The sequence below is a fragment of the Gadus chalcogrammus genome, chromosome 22 (assembly GCF_026213295.1).
Source record: "Gadus chalcogrammus isolate NIFS_2021 chromosome 22, NIFS_Gcha_1.0, whole genome shotgun sequence".
NCBI lineage: Eukaryota > Metazoa > Chordata > Actinopteri > Gadiformes > Gadidae > Gadus > Gadus chalcogrammus.
Genome location: NC_079433.1, coordinates 12,132,041 through 12,146,567, shown reverse-complemented (window position 1 = coordinate 12,146,567; position 14,527 = coordinate 12,132,041). Strand labels below are relative to the sequence as shown.

The window sequence follows — 14,527 nt, the reverse complement described above, 5'->3', positions numbered from 1 at the left end:
ATCATAACCCTACCTCCCACCGCGTTGCTCTGATGCCAATAGTCAACTTGGAAGAATATGAGAATCGGTGTTAAAGGTTTCCAGACACACTAAGAGACTTATACTCAAGTGAAGAACTTTATCTATGCAGTGTCTCAGCTCATTTCAGTTGAACTTTTAGCTACCGTTATTTGCATTTGAACGGTTCAGACCTAAGAACTATCAAGCACGCGCACTCACACACACACACACACACACACACACACACACACACACACACACCACACACACACACACACACACACACACACACACACACACACACACACACACACACACACACACACACACACACACACACAAACATCCTGTCGACAATACCAATAAATAAAACAAGAATGAATTAAGTCAGAGGAATCAAAGGCTGGGGATCTAGGCTCTATCAATATTGTTTTACGTGAGTAGATACTTCTTTCTGACTTCAAAAAGTATGTCCCTGACCCGTGAAAGTGCTGTGTGTGTGCGCGCACGCACACACACACACACACACACACACACACACACTCTCAAGCATCCTTGGAAGCAAGGTTAGCTCGGTGACCCATGGTTTTGTCTAGTCAGTAGATCTGCAATCGTTAGATGTTCTTTCTCAGAAAGAAACATGACCTCTGCTCTGCTCAGAAGTAGATTTCACATGGGCATCAATGTGGAAGGAGAAGGAAAACATCCCATCTGTATAGTTTTAGTCCTCGAGTGATGAAAAATGTTTGTTTGGGTTTGAAAAATGTCAGCAAGACACATCGCATCTTGGCCCAGGTGCCAGAGGGCCCCGGGCCCCTCGGAGATCAATATCTTTCTGCCTTGCCCCCCTGTCTGTCTCCCCGCCACGACACATTTCCCACAACTCCATCCCTCCATCCACCAAACCGGCCGACAAGCAACCATTTCCTCCTCCCCTATTCTCCCCTCCTGGGCTGGGGCGGGGCGGGGTGGGGCGGGGTGGGGTGTGGGGAAGAGGGGGACAGGTCCATCACAAATACACTCCGTGTCACCCGGCGACAGAATGATAAAAAACTGTACACTGTGCACCCTGTTTTATACTCTTTATCTCCCTCTGGCCTCTCTCTCCTCTCTCTCCTCAAACCTCTGTCTTCTGTCTCCTTCTTCCCTTGTTCATCCAACTTTTTTTTTCTTCAGTTCCCTTCTTCCCTCCCTTGATTCTCTCTTCTCTCTCTCGCTCCTACCCTCTCTCTCTCTTTCTCTCTTTCTCTCCTTTCCCTTCTATATTTTGTGGATTTCTCTCCAATGGATGGGATGGAGCTTGGACGTTTCTCTCTCTCTCTCTCTCGCTCTCTCGTTCTCTAGCTCTCTAGCACGCTCTCTAGCCCACTCTCTCTAGCTCACTCTCTCTAGCTCTACTGCCCTCACTCCTGCATGCAAGGTTTACACACACAGAGACGCACGCAAGACAGACAAGCACGCCCTGCCCGGCTCTCTCTCCACAGGACTGGCTGTGAGAGGGGTGTAGCATTTTGAAATTCAGCTGGCTTCACCCTAGGGTGCTGTGGTCCACCTGACATCTCATAAATAGTTGAGACGCTTGATTGATGGTTTCCCAGGCCGGATCACTTTTTTTGTTAACCTGCAACTTCTCTCTCTCTCTCTCTCTCTCTCTCTCTCTCTCTCTCTCTCTCTCTCTCTCTCTCTCTCTCTCTCTCTCTCTCTCTCTCTCTCTCTCTCTCTCTCTCTCTCTCTCTCTCTCTCTCTCTCTCTCTCTCTCTCTCTCTCTCTCTCTCTCTCTCTCTCTCTCTCTCTCTCTCTCTCTCTCTCTCTCTCTCTCTCTCTCTCTCTCTCCAGACACACAATGCCCGTCCGTACAAGTAGAGGAGTGGAAGTTTCCGCAGGCTGCCAGACACAATATCACAGGTAAACCGTAACACAACTACACACACACACATGCAGCAGCAGTGTGTTTCTCTTTCCCGGGTTGCTCACAGATGCCCTTTGATGGTCAGGTTTCAATCTGGTGCGGAGCTTTTCCCTGCTGAGGAGCGCGGACATCAAAAAGATCCGTAACCCACGCGGGCCTGTCATCCTGAGGCTGGGCAAGGCCTCTCTGCTGCAGCCCACTGAGTGAGGACACACTGGACACAAACCCCTGCATGCACACGCGCGCACACACACACACACACACACACACACACACACACACACACACACACACACACACACACACACACACACACACACACACACACACACACACACACACACACACACACACACACACACACACACACACACACACACACACAATTGTACCCAAACAAACACTAGTAGGCACGCACACAAACACACAAACACATTTGTGGAAGCTGGTATGCAAAAACAGACACAGACCAAAACACACACAAATAATGAATCTACGTGAACATAAAAACATGTGCACAGACACACACATGCAGATACACACACAGACACACATCCTGGCCAATACCCTTTTTGGATAAAAACAGGAATATTTTGATTGGTGCCTTGCACCAATGAAAATATGAAGACCTTGGTGAACATGGAGAGGCAGACTCTCTACTGGTGAATGAGGTGTCCTGTAGGAAAGCTGGCAGTTGTTAACAGTGAGTCGGTCGCTGATTGCTTTTCCAGAAATACTATACTTTCCACCCTCCACTGGCTTCTGACTTCTGGCTTGTAAAATACAATTTCCAGAGTCGTTCGGGCTTTCCTCCCCCTGGGCCAGTGGCTGTTCTTGTTCACAAAGGAACACCTTCCGGACACGAGGTTGTGGTATTGAGACTGCTGGGAGATGGTCACTCTGCTGTGTGCTTATTGACCAATGTCGAAGTGAGTCATAAGCACTTTGGCTCCTACGCATGTAAGTGGCTGGGATAAATGCTGGTGCCCCACTGCTAGCATCGTAGGGCTGGTTTCAAAGCTGCTTCCTAAGAACACACGGATGAGTAACATATGCTAAATGGGCAAAAACTAAAGCGAGTGGAGGACAGCCAACTAGGTCGAGAGACCCCTATACGTTACAGCAGTCCATGAAGAGGGATAGGTGACCTCCCTTGGCAGTTAGATACATCGGTTTCACCGTCGTGTCTGTCGTTCTACTACAAGTGTGGGGGACCCTGAATCTGTCGCAGTCTTTGCACTGATGCAATATGTATGTAATTTGATCCTGGATAGAATGCAACTGTGGCTGTGTTCGTATCCACTTAAGAGTTTCACTAGGTTCTTCACAAAACCAATGAAGTAAACAAGTGTTTCTGGTGGAAAGAAGAGGAGGGGCGGATGTTCTTGGTGGGGTTGGGTGGGGGGGCGTGTTGGAGGGGTGGCGCGCTCTCTTTCGGTCACCATCTGTTTTGGATGTTAGTGCAGCTTTTAGACTTTGTGTTCGTTCTACTTTGGTTTCCCGCTCTCTCTTTCTCTTTCCCTCACTTGGGCTCTACAGATTGTATGTTTCGGCTTTTGTTTTATATTGCACTTGCCAATTGGGTCACCGTGGAGTGTTTCATCACTCTGTCCAGCCTGTTGGATTGTACTTAGTTCTGTATAAATCTGTCTTTAACTTTATTTTTTTCCTCTCTATCTTGGGGAGACATGTTGTGCTAAAACTGTCACACGTATTATTTGTAACAAGATCCAAAGGCGGTTCTTTCATTGAAACACCAAACAGAATGAAGATAATTTTTTTAATTTATGTGGTGTGTGTGTTTTTGTTTTTGTGTGTCTGTCACTTTGTGTGTGTGTGTGTGTGTGTGTGTGTGTGTGTGTGTGTGTGTGTGTGTGTGTGTGTGTGTGTGTGTGTGTGTGTGTGTGTGTGTGTGTGTGTGTGTGTGTGTGTGTGTGTGTGTGAGACAATTTTTGCATTTGTTATCATTTAAATATTACTTGTTCAATGACTTATGGGTGTAGTGCAGCTTGTTCACTTTGTCTGGTGTCTACTCTTTCCTTCATCTCTTCTAACATGCAGTTCATAAATGTCTTCTCAATTCCACGATACATTCTCTGAGTGAAGAAGAGACAACATGAACTCAGCTCTAACACGTTCACTCGTCCTCCATCCAAAGGGAGGGGAGTTGTGTTAGGGAATGTAGGAAGGAGAAGAAGAAGCAGATGGCTGAAGAAGGAACGTGTGGTGTTATCGGTTCAACCCCGCAGATTAATGCTCATTAGCACCACCTTTATTAAGTGCTTTGAGGATGATCGCAAGTGTGTGTATCTGTGTGTGTACAGTCTGCTCTGTATTTGTGTGTGTGTGTGTGTGTGTGTGTGTGTGTGTGTGTGTGTGTGTGTGTGTGTGTGTGTGTGCGTGTGCATGTATGTCTAATGTTATATTACCTCCTTCCCATTGGAAAGATAGTCCAAAAGACACACATGGCCCAGATCCAATGCTGTTCGCCAAGTGTCCATCTTGAACGCAGCGGAAAGGATCAGTAGGAAGTGTGCATGGTAATTGGGATGCGGCCTTGTTGTCTCTGCATGTCCTGGGGCCCAATCCATACAGCATAATCCCAGATAAAGACCGAGTGAGTGACAGCCAGATAAAGCTAGTCATCTTCTCACCCTTTATCAGATGTTGTTGCTTTTTCTCATGCATAAAGGGACAACATCTTTTAGCGGTGAACGCCTGAAAAAGATCGGGTAACATGGGAATCCTTCAATTATATTCCATGCAGATAGCTCCTTTTGTTCCTTTGTTTTAACTTGACAATGATTCTTTTTTGAGGTAGACTACCTGGGAGTTTGTCTCCAGGTGTTGCACCCATTTAAAATGCAACAACACAGTCTCTTTATCTCGCACATCCCCATTTCCTTGTGCTCTTCGTTTCCCCCTGTGTCACTCTGTCTCTCTCCCCCTCCGTCTAAATCCACACTCTGGCTGGTTTCTTTTTCTTTCTTTTTTTACCTTTTCAGGGTATTTTTCTTAAGAAAGAAGCAGCAGCATTAAGTAAGTTATCCAGAGTGGGAAAGTGAGGTTATCCTGGATCTTTCTGTGCCTTAGGCCAAGGGATTTATCTTTTTCAGCATGGGGCAACTGTGTGTGTGTGTGTGTGTGTGTGTGTGTGTGTGTGTGTGTGTGTGTGTGTGTGTGTGTGTGTGTGTGTGTGTGTGTGTGTGTGTGTGTGTGTGTGTGTGTGTGTGTGTGGGTACATGGTATAGTGTGTGTGTTTTTGTGTTTGCATAGCTATATGGTGTATTGCGTGTGTGTGTGTTTATGTGTGAAGCATGTATGTGGGTTGTGTGCATGTGTGTGTCATTATTGTGAGGTGGGTTTGTCTGTGCTGCGGTTAATGTATGTGTACCCAAGTGTGTGCTATCGTGTTAGGCTTTGTGCGGTTTTTGATGCTTGATACAGAATGCTTGCTTGGGTGTGCTTGTGTGCATGTAAACCAGGACTGAGAGCATCTGTGGCTGGTTAAAGTGTGTGTGAGTGGTAGCAGAGCGGCCTGCCAGGAGCATTCCTCTGCCACTGCACAAGCTCTCTCCTGCAAACGCTTCTCTCTCTCTCTCGCTCTCTTCTACGCTTCCCAACCTCACTCGCCCTGCCAATGCCCGCTTCCATCTCACCTTTGCAATCTCTCTGTGCTCCTGCCCCCTGGCTAAGGTGACTCGAGGGGCCTGGTTCACTTTACTGCGGCAATAAGAGCATCGGCCCTGGGCTTTTGGTTTGGTTTTTGCTCTTTCGCTTCCTTTGTTCACTTCTGCGTTTGTTTCTTCTTTTGTTCATTCTTTTGTGTGTTTGTTCGCTATTTCTATCACTCTTTTTTCTTTTCAATATTCTCTCTCTCTCTCTCTCTCTCTCTCTCTCTCTCTCTCTCTCTCTCTCCACCCCTCACCTTTCTCTTCGTTTTTCTCTCTGTTTTGACATCCTATGGAGGGCTGTTTTCCCTTGTTCTTCCCTCATTCATAAATCACTGTCACCCTACTTCCAGAAGTAGGAAATCAGCTGCTAGCGTCCACAGATCTGTGTGTGTGTGTGTGTGTGTGTGTGTGTGTGTGTGTGTGTGTGTGTGTGTGTGTGTGTGTGTGTGTGTGTGTGTGTGTGTGTGTGTGTGTGTGTGTGTGTGTGTGTGTGTGTGTGTGTGTGTGTGTGTTTGTGTCTGTTCAAAAGACAAACAAAGAGAGAGAATAATTGGTAAGAGAGAGAATTAATTGAGAGTGTGACTCACCTTATCAGTTATACACTTCAGTGGACTCTTGAATATTGCATATATGTCTGTATTTGTGTGTGTGTGTGTGTGTGTGTGTGTGTGTGTGTGTGTGTGTGTGTGTGTGTGTGTGTGTGTGTGTGTGTGTGTGTGTGTGTGTGTGTGTGTGTGTGTGTGTGTGTGTGTTGGGGTGAGTGCGGTTGTGTGTGTGTGGGTTAACAGGGTGGGAATGTGTATACAGGTGTGTGTGTGAGTGAGTGTGTGTGGTTGGGTTTGTGTTTTTTGTGTCTGGATGCCCTTGACTGAAGGGAGAATCAACAAAATATATTTAACTGGGAACACAAGGACAAGGCTGGCTGGTTTGTACCTGCTATGAAAATGAATGGCAGGAGGTCACCCACCAGTTGTTGTCATGAAAAATGGTTTGAATAAAAACGATATAGAGCAGGGGGAAAACAAATATGTATGTCTATCTGTATGAAAAAATTGAAATTATGTGCACAAACAATTGATTGTCTTACTTCACCAGTGAGGACAGTGTACTGAACTCAACCAAAGAGAGAAGAAAATATATTTCTCAATTTTTCTCAATGACAGACATTTGACCCACCAGGTGAATAAGATATGTGTTGTTATTGTTTGCATTGTACGTTTGTATATTACCGTACCTACAAGGGTTCACACATGAGAATACATATGCATATATTTACATAATCTGTCTAGTCTATCTATGAGTTTGTGTGTGTGTACCTGCCTATTCTATCTCTTTGTATGTGTGTGTGTGTTGGTCCGTCTAACCTCATTGCCTGGTCTCTCAGTCAGGTGTTCCCCTATGGCCTTCCTGATGAGTTCACTCTGGTCTTCACCCTGGCTTTGAAGAAGGCATCTCTGAGAGACACCGTCTACCTTTTCCAGATCTCTGATGAGCAGGGTTATCCACAAGTATGGCTTCTTCCCATCTCATTACTCTAATTAAAACCTCTAAAAATCTCACCCTTATTACAACGATTTGCTCATTTTAATCTTCTCCCTTCTCTCCTCTCTCCTTTCAATGGTTTTATTCGTCCTTTCCTCCCTCCTTCCTTCCCTTCCTCCTATCTCCCCTCCTCTCTTTCTGCCTTCTGTTCTTTATTCATCCCGGTGTTCCTTAATGAATTCCTTTCTTCCATCTTTCCCTTCATTCCTCACTTTGTTTCCGTACCCCTTCGCCATCAGTCACCCCTCCTCTTAGATATCCACCCCGTTCCCCTCCCCCCCCTCCCCCCACCTCCCTCCCCTCTACCTCCCTCCCATCAATCCACGCACTCTCTCTCCTCACATCCTCCACCCTTTCATCCACCTTGTTGCATCTCCTTACCTTCTTCTTCATCACCATATGGCTGCCTCCTCCCTCACCCCCCCCCCCCCACCCCCCCCCCCCGCAATTCTCACCATCGCCTTCCTCTCTCTCTCCATACTGTTCAGCACTTCACCCCTCCCCCCCCCCCACCTCATTGTTATTCACACGTGTTCCCCTGAGCACCAAGAAGCCCCCTCCCCTCCCCCCCGCCCCCCTCAAGTGATCGCTGTGGGGTCTGGGACCAGATTTAAGCTCTCAACGTGTGGGTGATGAATGGAGCGGGGGGGGCCCTGACGGCTCGTTAAGGTCTGATTGATCGGCCTTGTGTGCGCGTGTAATTAACATGTCCCGCACTCCCTCTCTCCCCCCCCCCTCCCCTCCACACACGCGCGGCACTGTCTCTATGTACTACTTTGTTACTGTTCCTGTGAAGCGGCATGGAGCTACGGCTCGTTCCACGCTGTTCCTCCGAGCTAGCAAAGCGAGTGACAAGGCTAAGTAAATACGCCGTATCTAGGACACGCCACGTCGTTAAGTTAAGAGGCTGTACCGCCGGCCCCCGGTTGTTTACACTTGCCTTCGAGCGTCTTGCCCGAGCGTGTGTTTTAGTGTTCTGCGTGGGCGTGGTGGGTTTGATGTACGACGCGACGCATGGCATGGCGTTACTCCCCTCTCTGGGGGGAGGGGGGGGAGGGGACTCGGCTCCCCGTTTCTTTGAAAGGTCAAGTATGGCGGTGGAGGAGGAGTGGAGGAAGAGGGGTGGGAGGGGCAGGGCGGAAGGAACCAGGGGGGGGGGGCACCCTGATTGGGGTAATTAGATCCCGCTGTGGCTTAGTGGCGTGCGTAAATCATCGAGATGATGACCAATCATCACGCATTAAAAGCGTTTTCTTTTATGAACTTTACTTTTAGTCGTTTGGGCTTTTATCCAAAGTGCCTTGCGGTAGAAGTAGAGGAGCAGGAAGGGGGTAGAAAACATCTTGCTCAAGGGGGCCTCCAGGTAGGTTGTTAACATTGTGGGATCAAAACCCTGTACCTTTCGGGGGTTAGGCGTTGATCACCGTGCACTATACAATGTCACTACACTCACATGCTACTAAGCTGTCCTAGCCTTCGATGTTCTTTGACTAAATCTTTATTTTATCTCTCTTCCTCCCTCTCTTAACAACCCAACCTCCCCCATTCTCCCCCCCTCCGCCAACATCACCACCCCACCCACTTCCACCCTCCCCCCTCCTCCCCCATCATCCCCTCGCCCACCAACACCACCCCACCCACTTCCACACTCCCCCTTCCTCCCCCATCATCCCCTCGCCCACCAACACCACCCCACCCTCACCCAATTCTCCCCCCTTCCTCCCCAGTTCTCCCTGGACCTCAACCCCTCCGAGGCCACCCTGAGCCTGCGGGCGCGGGGCACGGAGGGGCCGGACGACGCCCCCGCCGGGTGCGTCTTCGGCGGGGAGGGCGTGGAGGCGCTGCTGGACCAGCGCTGGCACAAGGTGGCGCTCAGCGTGCGCCACGGCGAGGCCTCCCTGCTGGTGGACTGCGGGTCCATCGACAGCCAGCCCCTGGACGCCCGCGGGGCCATCCCCACCGACGGACACACGCTGCTCGCCATCCGCGCCGCCGACGCCACCCCGGTGCCGGTACGTACGGGGACTCGAACCCACGATGTTAACGTGCGTGTGTGTATGTGTGTGTGTGTGTGTGTATTTGTGTGCATGATTGCGTGCATGCTTCTGTGTGTGTGTGTGTGTGTGTGTGTGTGTGTGTGTGTGTGTGTGTGTGTGTGTGTGCTTGTGTGTGTGTTTGTGGTGTGTGTGTTTTTTTTGTTCAGCTAGTTTAGCACGAGCTACATCGTGTAGCCTGTGTCGTCGCCTTTGATTCGCCCTACCTTGGCTGGCTCTGCGATTCCGATTTTTTGGGATTGTTATTTTAGAATGGGTTCCCGCCAGACCACACCTCATACTTTTAATAAGAGTTTCTTCCACCGCTGGGCACTTTGCCTCTCTCGTTTTGCCCAGAAAAGTGACATAAATAAAGTTTGAGTGATTGAACGGAGATAAGCAGACAGTGGGAGTTATTATTGCCGGCACTTAGGACCAAACTTTGAGGCCTAATCGGAAACACTCCTGCCTAAAAGAAAGCCCGAAAGATTCTTTCCGAGTTGCTTCTCGTCTTTTTAGTGCTGTAATGCACCTATTAACTGTATCATCGCATTAGCAAGCCTTCCCCAAGGCACCGCCCACATCCCTCCATTCGCCCTCAGCCATGGAAGCAGCATGTTTTCGTCCTCGATACGTGCGTGCGCGTGTGCTTTGTATGCACCGCTGTGCATTGATGCACATGCGCTGCAATAACTGCGCATGTTTTCATCACGGATGCCTCATCCCTGAAGCCTTTCTACCCTCTATTTTATGCCGTGCTTTGCGCCTGTTAGCAATAAATAGATCCAGTAATGAGGGCACTTAGAGCGACGGTGAAATGGTCTAACCTGGATATAACAACCCTGCCTTGGTCTTTAACACACACACATAGTCGCTGCGTTCAGTCCGCACTGTACCCAGCGGTCACTTCCACTGCGCGCAAACAAGCAGCCATAAATGACACCTGTTCGATGAGATCATGTTTTTTCTTTAGTTATGTTATCTTCTTGCATTGTATCCCTGGGACAATGAAGGGCTCTGCTTGTTAAACCGATTCTTAAGCTGTGTGTGTGTGTGTGTGTGTGTGTATCTGTGTATCTGTATGTGTCCTTAGATGGACGTCCAGCAGGTGATGCTGTACTGTGACCCGTCCCTGGCCATGCAGGAGGCCTGCTGTGAGATCCCTGGGGCCCGGGTAAGAACCGCTGGATCAGATGCTTCACTCACTCAACGCCTTGGACACTCACGCGTTCATTTACTCGCTCACTTAAGGATTTTAACACGCACACACTTGGTTACCCATTGATTTACTCACTCACTCACTCACTCACTCACTCACTCACTCACTCACTCACTCACTCACTCACTCACTCACTCACTCACTCACTCACTCACTCACTCACTCACTCACTCACTCAATTACTTGGATACACACTCACTGACTCAACTACTTGGATGCTGATCTCACAATTGTTCGGACACTCACCCCCTTACTCACTCACTCGCTCGCTTGGACTCTTACTTACCAACTCACTCACACAATGATAGTCTATGACAAATGACTAGCTAGCTAGCTTTAGCAATGTGTCTGGCAAATGTCCAAGTCCTCATTTGAATAATGACTCGGACACACATTCACTGACTCATTCCCTCATTCACATTCACTGGCTCAAACTCACTTGCTAACTTACTAAATTACTGATGTGCAAGGTAACTATAGTTATCAAATGTACGAAATGTTCAACATAAATGCTGCAGGCATTTTGCTATGTTGATATCCATGGTCCACTCTACTCCATAATATTCATTAAATAATGTGATATGTTGTCTCACAGATAGCTAGGGCTATTTAGCTGGTCGATGTTAGTGTTGTGTCCATGACATGAAGAATTGCGTTATCTCATTGGGGCAATTATGCTAGAACATTGTGGTAATCAATGATGCCTGTTGTCAGAGTCAAAACATACCTTTAATTTCCATGTGTACATATTTTCCTCCTCCTCAGCTTTCATCATCACCCTCTTTTCCAGTCATTTCTTCATCTTTCCCCATGGCGCAAAACACATTTCTCAAAAATACGACTAGAAAACCTTTTCTGACGGAATTTGTGTTTGGTTATTTTTGTTCAGGGTCTCCACTGAATGTTTGTATGCAGGTGTTTGTGAGTGTCTGTGTGTGCACTTGTGTGCATGAGTCTGCGTGTGTTGTTGTGTGTGTGTGTGTGCAGGTGTGCGTGCTTATGTGTTTGTGTGTGTGTGTGTGTGTGGGTGTGTGTTCATCTCTGTGTATTTGTATGCATCTGCGTCCTCCGCTGTGAACTTGTCTGTGCACGTGCACACAATTAGAAATGCGCGGTACAGCACAGTTTTCCTCTTTGATATATTTATTTCTCTGAGGCGAGGAAAAAAACAACGGTATTAGTGTTACTCAGAAGCTCTGAAGTGCGGAACGCCATCAAGAGAGGACAAAAGGTTCCGGAATTGATGAGAAGATTGGAGTGAAGAAAAAACACACTTGTCCCTTTTCTTCTTCAGGGCACGTGCGCTCCTGGGCTACCCTTAAGCACTGTTTCAGTTTCACCAAAATTTTCACTCTCTCTCTTTCTCTCGCTCTCCCTCTGTCTCTCTCTCACGCTCTTTCTAAATGTCTCCCTCCATTTCACTGTCTGACTCTTTCTCGCTCGCTCTCCACCACTCTTTCTTTATAAATGTCTCTCTCTCTCTCTCTCTCTCTCTCTCTCTCTCGCTCTCGCTCTCGCTCTCTATCTCGCTCTCTGCTACTTACAAATGACACATCACAAGGCAAAATGGCATCAGTAGGTCGATGAAGGGCTTGTCGTTGGTGCATTATCATGTCAGCACTGTTGAGTGTTTTCAATCTGTGACTTTGCTGAAGGGCACTTTAGCGTGGGCACATAGTTTTACGCTGTGCTTTTCTCCAGGCTTTGAATTATAGTGTTTGTTAGGAAAGTGAATTTGTGCTGTTTTGCTCTCCGGTTTATTTTGCAGTGCCCCCCCGATGAGAGAGCCAAGAGCCGGCGTGCTGCAGAAAACGACCTGGTCGACAATGCCTTTAACCAGGTACCAACAAATCCACATTAACACACACACACACACACACACACACACACACACACACACACACACACACACACACACACACACACACACACACACACACACACACACACACACACACACACACACACACACACATAAATACATGCACTCTCTCACACACAAACACACAAACCTCTTAACACACTAGGACAAACAATCATGACACACATACCTCTTAACGCACACAGATGCACACACACAAACACACATACAAATAATTAAAATGTACACACACACACACACAGACACACACACACACACACACACGCGCACACGCACAAACACACACACACACACACACAAATTCACATTAACACACGGACACAACCACACACAAAAATTCACTTCACATTGCACAATGTGCAAGAATTAAACACTCTTTCATTCACTAGTAATAATTGCATTTAGATACATTACATTTACGTTAAGCAGACGCTTTTAAGTCGCTTTTTCCAAAGCGACTTACAACGGTTAATACATTGACACACCGAAGTCAACCATGCAAGCGACAGCGAGCTCTTCGGGAGCAGTTAGGGTTAAGTGTTTTGCTCAGGGACACTTCGACACTCAAGAGAAAATAATATAAATCATTGTAGATATCAAGGTCTGAATACTTTCCTACCTAAAATAGTTTTCATTGGCGAAAGAGGGAACAAAAATTACACAAACACTCTGAAACACAGACACAGACATACACATACGAACATGCTAACAATCTCACACACACACACACACACACACACACACACACACACACACACACACACACACACACACACACACACACACACACACACACACACACACACACCTTCTCATACCCCAATACATACCATTATTTCATTGCCCCCCTGAAGACCATTTGTTTTACTTTAACCTCTGCCTATTTCATCATTCATATTAATGGAACCTTAATTCTATTATCTATTAATTAGGCCTGGTGTTTGTCTTGGGGAGCTGTGGGGTGTTAACTAAGTGCTCTATCAGACTCCAGGACAGACTAATCAATCCCAAATATGGCCCTAGCCAGGAAAAAGTAACAATACTGCCAGAATACCATTCCTCTTCTTCTTCCTTTGTGCTCGTCTGTTGAAACTGCCTAAATTCCAAGCCACTGCTTTGGACGTTGTACTTATCTCATTCATTCGCTAATTTACAGCCTTTTCATTTACAGTATGTTGAAAAGATTAAAACGGACACTCCTCTCATAGTGCCAGAAGTTTGAACTTAGAATACAGGCCCATAAGTCCAAACTGTAGGTTCAAACCGGTGATCTGTAGCCTTGCTTTTTACCCATATACACAGACAGAACACCTTGGTTTTACCTGCATGGTAAATTGTGATGGGAGTTTGTCTACTGGTGTGTGTGCCAGATGCTAGCTCGTGTCAGCGCTGACTGAGACTGACATCATACTAGACCCATGGAACTAGTAGCTATGGGAGGACATTGGTGCGTAACGTCATAGAAATGTTGCGCTATAGCAACCAGATTTTGAATGTTAACATGTTTAATTTGGACTTGTTAATGCAACAGATATTAAGATGTTGACCTGCATTTTCTGGTTGTGGCCAAGGAGTAACCTTGAATCAAGGCAGTCATACATATTCATGATAAGGTACTGTCAATGTTGTCGCACAATGCAAGGGAGCCCGTTGTGCATAAATGAATGACTGATTTGGGTGTGTAAGTACTCGTTTCAGGCGCCTAGGTATACCGTGAAGGAAGTGATGTGTATGAGACTTATGCCAGAGTTGTGGGTTAGAAGATGACAGTTTAAACTTTCAGCGGGGGACGGTGAAGTTTAGGGTTAGGGTTGGAACTCGTTGGTGGCGATGCCGATCTCTCGGTCTCATGAAACCGCACATGTAGGGAATGTATTAGACTTCCAACATCGGATAATGAGTAAACAATCCAAGTAGCTTTGGCAAGATTTATGCTGTAATGTTTCTAACACCCCTATGAGATAACAATGAAACAACCCGTTGGCTGTGACGGACCATCTGCGTGTTAACATGCGAAAAATTAGACCTTATGTGTTATCATGTCAATTTGTGTGGCGTTAACACATCAACATATGAGGTTGTAACATAACCAATTTTCCCCCACAGTTTTCCTTTGTTTTAATATGACATTTGGAAGACGTTATTTGCTCTAATGGCCTTCCATATGTAGCCTCCATGTCTGTGTCTCTGTTTCCCGGGTGCTCTTACTCATGATGTTTTACACAATATCCAGGAACAATGTCTATGGTTTCTCACGTGTGGTGTTTC

At 47.0% G+C, this 14,527-nt stretch overlaps 1 protein-coding gene across 1 annotated transcript in view; it reads left to right on the top strand.

Annotated features, from left to right (window-relative positions):
- col16a1 (collagen, type XVI, alpha 1) overlaps nt 1–14,527 on the top strand; it is a 60,888-nt gene that overhangs the window by 1,059 nt on the left and 45,302 nt on the right. Inside the window, exons 2-7 of the mRNA XM_056583486.1 lie at nt 1,837–1,905; nt 1,995–2,112; nt 6,968–7,091; nt 8,853–9,137; nt 10,252–10,332; nt 12,146–12,217. Of these exons, the coding sequence (XP_056439461.1) occupies nt 1,837–1,905; nt 1,995–2,112; nt 6,968–7,091; nt 8,853–9,137; nt 10,252–10,332; nt 12,146–12,217 (749 nt within the window). The remainder of the gene's footprint in view (nt 1–1,836; nt 1,906–1,994; nt 2,113–6,967; nt 7,092–8,852; nt 9,138–10,251; nt 10,333–12,145; nt 12,218–14,527) is intronic.